We start from the raw sequence: 9144 nt of genomic DNA on the forward strand, positions 1-9144 counted from the left end.
GACAATTTTTATTAAAATGTATTAAAAATATTATCTAATTTCAATATCACAAAATTGAAAAAAAAAATTCATTAATATTATGTTCAATGTTTGTGTATTATATGAGTAATACTTGCATTAAGTATGTTCCTCTTTTGCTTGGTTAAGATTGGTATTAGAATTGTATATTAGATTATAAAAAATGCAAGAACAAACTTTTCAAAATTTATTAAAGTTGGTTATTATATTTTATATAACGCAATAACAAAGTTCTCCATAATCACAATAGCCTCCAGCATAATCTTGTGCAGCACAATATCTTTGGCAATTGCGAGTTGCCTCCCAAATTGGCGCTCCTGGAGGAGCCACACATTGTACTGGTGCTATATAACCACCTGCTGATGCACGGTCTAAAAAAATGACAATATTGTCATTATATATATAAACATGTATTTTTATTTTTTCAATTTACCCCCCCCCCTCCCCCCTTCCTTCTGAAGTTGCCTATGGGGCGTGCGTAGTCCATGATTTTATGCAAATAGTCCAAACATTTTCAAACTGAAAATGAAATTTAGGAATCCATAAAAATTTGTAAAAATCATGGCTCGCAGAGTTTGATAAAAATTTACGGAAATAAAGTTTGAAAGAAAAATGGAAAAAACAATCTTCAAAAAAAATTAAGAAACAATTTTGGAAATTTTTTTTTTTTAATTTAGATACAGGACCATTGTATCATAGAGGAACATGATGAAAAAAAAATAGAAAAAACAATTAGAAAAAAATTCTTGAAAAAATCATGAAAAGTCAATAAGTTTTGGAAAAAATGTCTAGAAATTTTTTTGTAAAAATTTAGGAAAAAATAATTTAAAAAAAAATAGAAAAAATGTTTGGGAAAACATTTTGATTGTGGCCCGAGGCGAGATTCAATAATACTATTTTGGTTTGAAGATTGATCTTACACCATGAAATTCTAAAAAGTATATCTTGAATTTAGGGTTAATATTTTTATTGTATTTCACAAAATTTATTTATTTTAGGTGCAATAACTCAAGAGCAAATTAAAGAGTAAACTTTACTTACCAGCAAACAGCGATAAGAAGACCAATAGCACAAGTAATATAATTTTCATTTTTAACACTTAGTTTTGTTTCTAGATCAAAACTAAATGTTTCAGTCGCTTTATGTTTTTATATAGTGCGAAATGCTCTGACATAATTTGTTTATTATTTAAATATTTGAATAAAGTCACGAATTCTCGAGAAAACTAGTTATATCATAAAATTATTTAAGATGAGTGTGAGTTGTTAAATAACATTGTTTTTTTGTGACTCAATTTAATTTTAGAATTATTTTGTTTTGAATTAGATTCATTTTATCAATTGCAAACGATGTCTTTGAGAGCGAAATTATTTAAAACTTCTGCAGAAAGACTACTTAATTGAGATAAAACCAATAATTAAATCACCAGCATTCATTTTTGGCTAGCAGAGTAAATGAAAAGATGTGGTTTCGTATGCGAAAGTATCCTAAAATGTAATATAAGCAAACTACTAATTCCATCATAAAGCTTGTTGTGAAAGAGAGACTTCTCTTAAGGTAGCAAGACCAAATTAGCATAGTCGCTCCGGACCTGTTGTATTATTAAGTACTCATTTTGTACTAATTTGTACCACAAAAAAATTGTACCACGTGCCGTTTAAAAAAAACGTTGATTGCAATTGCACGGGGGTTCACAGGCTATCTTAATATTGAAGACTAGATAGATCTAAAAATTGTATTCCCAAGTGCTTTATCAGGATCGACGTCGCCCACTTTATAAAAAAATATGCTGTGTTTTTGAAAAACATCAACAAGCACGTCAAAATATTTTATTTACGGGTAATTGGAAAATTGATACTATTTAGAAATATTAAAGATGCTTGTGATATTTTAAAATCGATTTTTACAATTGCGTTGTCTGAGACAGATGGAAATTCAGAAAGCTGAACCGAGAACGCTTGCTATGAACAAAGAACAAAATTATAATTATTTACTAACACTGATTTTGAAAACATTGAAAATTGATCAACAATGCACAGAGGAAAATGTGCTCTTAGATAATGAATGGAGCACTTGGGGTAATCCATCTTTTCGAATGTCAAATTAATAGCTGAGGCTAATTTGGGTAATAGAGTGAATGCATATTACTGTTCTGAATTGGTCGAACGACTGTTAAAAGATGTAAAACTGTTTTTCTCAGAGATGAGATTGATTATGGTCGTGCACCGGCTTCGAGTGCTCCTGTAGAAGGAGAATTTAATGAATTAAAGTCTTAAAATATTAAAAAAATTGCATATGCACATTGATGCTTTTTTGCAGGAGCACGTGAAATATTTTATCGGTACAATTGTGGACGCTAAATTTATCGCCGAACCCATACTAGTCCCAATTGAAGATAACTTTGTGCAATGCAGAAAAAAGGACAAAATGACAAACAAATGCCAAATTTGTCAAAATTATGTTCACCTTAATTCTAAGTGCTCTATTATTCCGAACGACTTTTAAGGCATGTGTAAAGAATCTCATGTGTGTATTGGATGCACAACTACAAAACCAAAATTATGATGGGAAACTTGCATCAACTACACCAAGAAAATTTTTATTAAACCGTATAATAACAATTTATATGAATTAATAGGAATTGTATCATAGTAAAGTGTTAGTAGAAGCGCAATGACCATTGTACTGGAATATGTTTAAGAGGCACCAGCTGGTTATAGTATGATGACTTAAACAAAAAAGAGATAAAAATTAAAAACAACTCCTTCATTAATAATATTTTCAAAAAGCAACAAACTAATTAAAACATATTTTTGAAGTAAATAATTTTTTATTATTTGCTTTATTAATGTATTTTTGACAGATATATTCAGAGCGTCTTATGCTTATGGTGCGTTTACTCGGATTGTATTAGTTTAACTTGATTTTGCTCGTTGAATTTTTTTCAGTATTTTTGAAAATGACTCAACATGGGCGTAGATAAAATTTGGGGTTGATAAATGAGGAAAGGGCAGAGGTACAAAATTTAAAAATCTCTATTTAAAAACTAGATATTATATTGTTTTTAAATAGAAATAAAAAATCTATTCAACGAGTAAAATTTTCTGAAAATTTAAATTTGCCTTCAATGCTCGCCACATATTACTTACATGTTCGTCATTTCAGTAGCATGCTTAGAATCGAAATAGACTTGTCTCAATTTTTATTGATACATCACCTACACTTTGATATATATATGCATATTTATTTTCATAATATCGGAACACATTATCAACCAAAGAAGAAGTACAAAGAACATTGACTTAGTGGTATACAATTTCCATCCCAGCCTCGAACATATCGGTTTTCACATTGGCAAACATTTAGAACACATGGATATTTGCAAACTCTTTGATTTGGATTCAGGCAAGTCCTTTCGCAAGCAGTACCACACCTGTAAAACCTTTCACGTGGTGGACTCATATAATAAACTAGTAAAAAACGTATTATATTATATTTTTTATGTTAATTTTATAAAAAATTAGTTCTCTTAAAAAAACTTAAAATGGATATTCACTTAATTTTCAAGATTTATATTACTTACGTATTGCTGCTGTTACATGAAACAGAGCAAAAACAAAAATTATTACTATCGGAGACCACTTCATTTTTTAACTAATTTCTTCCAACTGTCGATAATGAAGTACTAATGCATTTATATAAGAGACATGATTTTAATAATAAAAGTAATTAAATAATAAATGAATGTCGTGTGACCTTGTTTACTTACCTTGATTTTATAATTGTTGTGTTTTTCAGATAAATCTAAAATTTGCTGTTACATTAATAAATCCTACAGAATTGTGATTGATTATGGGATTGATGATTGCGGAATTTTTATTCAACTGTTACACATAAAGAAGAATCACAATATTAGCAAAAGAGCTGGAATACATGCGCAGAATCCTACAGTTTATAGAAGTATTAAGAACTTAATGTACAAAATTTTATATATGAAGTGATAAATGGAGATAAAACTTAAGTAAAGTGTGCCAGGGTGAATAGTTAGCTACTGATTGAAGAGCCTTAAATTCAAGATTCAAGAAATTTTTGTTTGATGGTAGTTCTAGTAGGCAGAATTGTAAAAGACACTGACACAAACACTAATTTAATTACTTGCTGCGTTACAGAAGAGATGCCAGCAAGCACCATGCATTTGGTGGCATCAAGTTGAAGTCCATCCGAGCTCTAAATATTTAAAGCAACGTCAAAAATATTCTCGATGAAAAAGCAATTCATTAAATGCTATTGCTGATGATGCCAATGATGCCATTGCCGAGATGGTGTTTTGGAAGGTTGTGGGAACTTAAATTCATACCTAGATAGATCTGCTAAATTTTGTAGGAGCCATTGGCTTTCACACGTCCTGGCCATTTATTGTATGCAGAGGCTATTTGGGCGTCAAAAAGGGAGACAATTCAGCTACCGACAAAAATCGCCGAATAATCCCAAATCAGTATGATCTATTGCCTCTTATCGCTAAAGTTGAACAAAGGCATGAGTATGTAAAGCTTAAGTAAATTATTGAAAACATGTGGTAATTTTACCAATTTATTGAAACATCCTAAAAGTTGCTATACAAATACTTTATTTAAGAAAAACAAATCCGCAGTTAATCCTAGCACTTCAACATAGAATTATTAATTATTAATAGGTAATTACCAGGTAATTATTTTGTATTCAAGTTTAATTTAATACATTTACTTCTTGCCATAAATATGTTAAAGTTATTGGTATCAAAATAATTATTGTTATGGAATTTAGTATAGATTGTGTTTATTGATATTTTAAAATATATAATTTTAATGTAATAGTCATTATTTTCGAGTTAAAATTTATAAATTATTCCTAATTTAAAATTATTGTTTTAGGCATGAAGTACCCGTCAAAAATTTGAGAAATATTTCGATATGCTGAGGAGCCGATTATACATGCACTCATATCTTCTGATTATGCAATTGCTGATGAGGCAAGTTCTGCTCCTACCATCATACATTTTGAACAAAGAAGTATATTTAGAAAATATTTAGAAAAAAGTGTTATAGCTAATGGCAATCTCAGAATTGCTAAATGTGAGTCTTTAAAGTTTATATTAGATGTAAAAACAAGGTGAAATTTATTGGCTCAGGCTAGAAAAGGTTGTTGTGATTCAAATGCCTCAGATATTGTAACAATGGCTAAAATAAAAATAATTAGAATATTATCTAATATACTACTGTCTCTAAAACACATGTTGCCCAAGTCAAGTATAAAGTTGAAAAAATAATATTAATTGACGCTGCGAATAGATGATTTTCTAATCTAGAGGATAATTTGTGAATGGCTATAGCTAGCTATATTGTTAGTTCCACAAGAATACAAAAGCTACCTCAAATCTAAAATGCAATAAGTGAATTGAGAAATGAAATTTAATTGGGCATCACAATCGTCAGTTTAGATTGATATCATACTAAATAGTTCCAACTTTTGGCAGTTACACAAAAATTTAGCGTTCGACAAAAAAAAAAATAGCAAGATAAAGTAGATTTGTACTGGAATAATCAAGTAACGCTATTAGATAACAACTTCATTGAATCTTGAAAAGATATGAAGGAATTTTTACTTCAGTACCATATAAAATATTATTTTCTAAAGATAATACTATAATGACTAAAAGACGTAACAAGGTAAAACCTGAACATATTATATGTTTGCATTTTTAGCAGGACAATCGGATGGTGAATGGTTTAATTAAATGTTATTCAATATTTATATTGTTTTCTATTTGAGATCAGATTGTCATTTTCAACGTATTTAGGTATATAAATTATTTTAAAGAGGTACCAATTTCATCTTGTTTTTTCATATTTATATAAAAATTATCGTTATATTATCTATTTATTTTTAATTACTTTGTAAATATATATTATGATTATTTTAATTATATTATCTTAAAAAAGTATCATATTGTTTTATTTATTAATGTAAATTATACCCTATATTTTTTCAGGATAAATAACTTTTATATCTTACCTAAAACTGATAGAAACTTTCAACCGAAAAACTAAACTGCAAAAACTACGTTGGTACTATCACTTCGTCTTGTATAACAGATTACTCGAGGAGAAAACATTTCATTCAGCTTTTCGTTAAAGCAGCTTGTACTCCTCAAAATGTTTTTTTAAATCCTAATTACTAAATTAAAATCATAATTTGACCCGAAGCAATTAAGCAACCTAATTCATAAAATAAACTGTGTCAATTGTGATTGTGTTTATACGGGTGAAACTTGCAAAATTCTACCCAAACGAATATCACATCATAAAACAATTTAAAAAAAAAAAGCAAAACAAAACTATGCTTACGGAGTACATTAAGTATCATTATCTTAACATGGTTTTTCATAACTTAAGCGTGGGTTTTCTTAACCCCACGATTTTACATTTTGAAACAATATTTTTCAAAAAAAGATTCAAGAATCCAAATGTGCAGTTAAGCCATAAATAAACAAAATGATATTTATTTACCAGTTCTTAAACACTAAAATGCATTAGGTAACAATTTTATTACTTTTTCAAAACATATTTTTTCACTAGATTATATAATATTCAAAAAATTTTAGTAAGCACAATTCATTTTTTGAACCATAGTTACTCTTGTGGGATGTAGTTACAGTTAATAATATATTCATACACATTGTATATGTATGTATGTAAGACCTAAAACTGTATGTACCTATAATTTTTTTAATTTAATTTCATATCTTTTGGTTTGCTCCGCTTAATGAAAACGTATAGATAAGCAAAGCTCCAGTGTATAATTTTCATAGTTATTTTTACTTGGTGCTATTTTTCATAACATATATATTAAACACACACACACACACACACACACACATATATATATATATATATATATATATATATATAATCAAATTGATATCCTTTAATTTTTTTAAATCTCTTTATATTTCTTAAACAAATAACAAAAGGAATATGACGTATTCTACAAGCTAATATGATACAATTTATTACATATAAGATATTATTCTAAAAAACTATATTTATTGTCTTTCCAAAAATTATGAGACACTACATATATATTATGAAATTAGAGAGTTTGATAGTTTTTGAGTAATCTATCGTGTGTGATCGATAGTTTTAGCTCGGAAATACAATCCAATCAGAATTATTACAGAATCAGGTTTCTTTTATATCTTCCGCTGGTATTAGATTTCAATGGTGCTGCTACATACATCAATAATTTATATAAATTTATAACAGATAAATTTTATTCTATTTCAATATTAACATCAACCAGAATAGTTGTATGTGTACAAAGTACTGCCGGAGACCATAGAACATTGGCTTAGTGGTACACATGTTCCATCCCAGCCTCGAACATATCGGTTGTCACATTGGCAAACATTTGGGACACATTGATATGTGCAAATACGTGGACTTGGATTCTGGCAAGTTCTTTCGCAAGCAGTACCACATCGGTAATACATCTCACCTGGAGGACACAAACCTAAACCTAAAGCTTGGGAATAAAAAAAATATAATTGATATTTCATAAGCTATCATGTCTTGAACTTAAAAAGACGTTTGAAATATAATACGTGCTTATACATTGCTTATAGAGAAATAAGCAAAATGTATTATCTAAACAAGATTTTCTGTGTGTTCTTTCAGGAATAAATGCATTATTCAATGGTTTAGTAATAATTGTTCATTTATCAATGAAATTTATCAATTGCAAGCAGCAAGTTTTCAAACAATAAAATGAACAAAAAGTAGATATATGCTTTTGCTATTTTTAACGTCATTGAGTACTACTCACTTAAAAATCTGTAAATGAATAATTTGGAATGATGATTTCCACTAATATTATTTTTCTTTTGATTAATTAATTACTTTATGCGTTAAATGAAAATTTATTGATGCCTTATCGCAAATTTCAAAAAAAAAAACAAAAGGGTCGAAGGGACTTAGAGGTCCGCAAATACAAAGGTCCACAAACGATATCTCAGGGGCAAGTAAAGTTAGGATTTTTTTTAACAACAAAGACATTGGATCAGTTTGCCCCCTGACTGCACTATTTTATCCCGTCTATGGCGTAAAAAGAATCAATTGACAAATTTTTGAAAAATAGCAAAAAAAAACATTTATATCATGATGGTGAACTAGGAGTTTTGCTGAACATAGTAATATAGTTGTTCGTTTTTTAATTTATTTGTAGTAGTGCAATTGCTTTTAACTGTCAAAAGTTAAAATGGACCTTTTTGCCCAGCCCTACCCTATAGTGAATTCAAACAAAAATTCAAAAGTCAAAAATGTTTAATGTTACGAAAACTTATAACAAAAAAAAAACAAAAATATTTACTATTTTTATTTCAGGCCAAAATTTGAAACACTAATGGCTTGAATTTTAAGAGCACACAAATCTTTATGAAAAATGCAAAGCAACTATTCCTTGAAATAATTTAAATTTAAACTAAATTTTTGTATAACCACCAATTGTTTTTGAATTTTTTTTTTAACTTGTGAGATATCCAACTGACCGAAAATACGATAAACCGCTTGAATCTATTTTATTTTTTGCCCCAATAATACTCTATTTTCTAAAAAGCATTTATTGAATCTAAGAATTAAATATTATTAAGAAATAATAAATTTACTAAATAAATATTAATTACTCAGTTTTAATAAGAAATAATGAAATAAATTTGTTGATAAAAACATAAACGGCTTTTCACTTAGTATTTACAAATAATATTACATACTTGCTGCTGATGTTAAATCAAACAGAACAAAAATGAATACCATTAATATCGACAACCACTTCATTCTAAGCTAATGTCTTTATAATACTGGCGATATTATAGTATTTACTAATGTATTTATTTAGACATGAGAATTGTTAAAAAAGTAATTAAAAATGAATGACGTGCGACTCTGTCACCTTGATTTTATAATTGATGTTTTTTCAGATATATAAATGTAAAATTTACAGTTATTGTTAAATCACATTAAATTGTGATTAAATATGGTTATGGGATTTTTACTCTACTGTTATAAAGAATCAAAACATTAACAGAAGAGCTGG

General features: G+C 28.2%; 1 protein-coding gene across 1 annotated transcript; it reads right to left on the reverse strand.

The window, feature by feature from the left end:
* Window positions 1–228: 228 nt before the first annotated feature.
* Window positions 229–8885, reverse strand: LOC113385729 (cysteine-rich venom protein 6-like). The gene is made up of 3 exons (XM_026623568.1): window positions 8822–8885; window positions 7381–7578; window positions 229–389 (listed from the first exon to the last, which is right to left on the reverse strand). Exons 1-3 carry the CDS (start codon window positions 8883–8885, stop codon window positions 229–231), a joined length of 423 nt encoding a protein of 140 aa, XP_026479353.1.
* Between the last annotated feature and the right edge of the window lie 259 nt (window positions 8886–9144).

Source organism: Ctenocephalides felis, unplaced genomic scaffold (genome assembly GCF_003426905.1).
Source record: "Ctenocephalides felis isolate EL2017-DRISC unplaced genomic scaffold, ASM342690v1 CF-g0.4_SCAFFOLD_03571, whole genome shotgun sequence".
In the NCBI taxonomy this organism is placed as follows: Eukaryota; Metazoa; Arthropoda; class Insecta; order Siphonaptera; family Pulicidae; genus Ctenocephalides; species Ctenocephalides felis.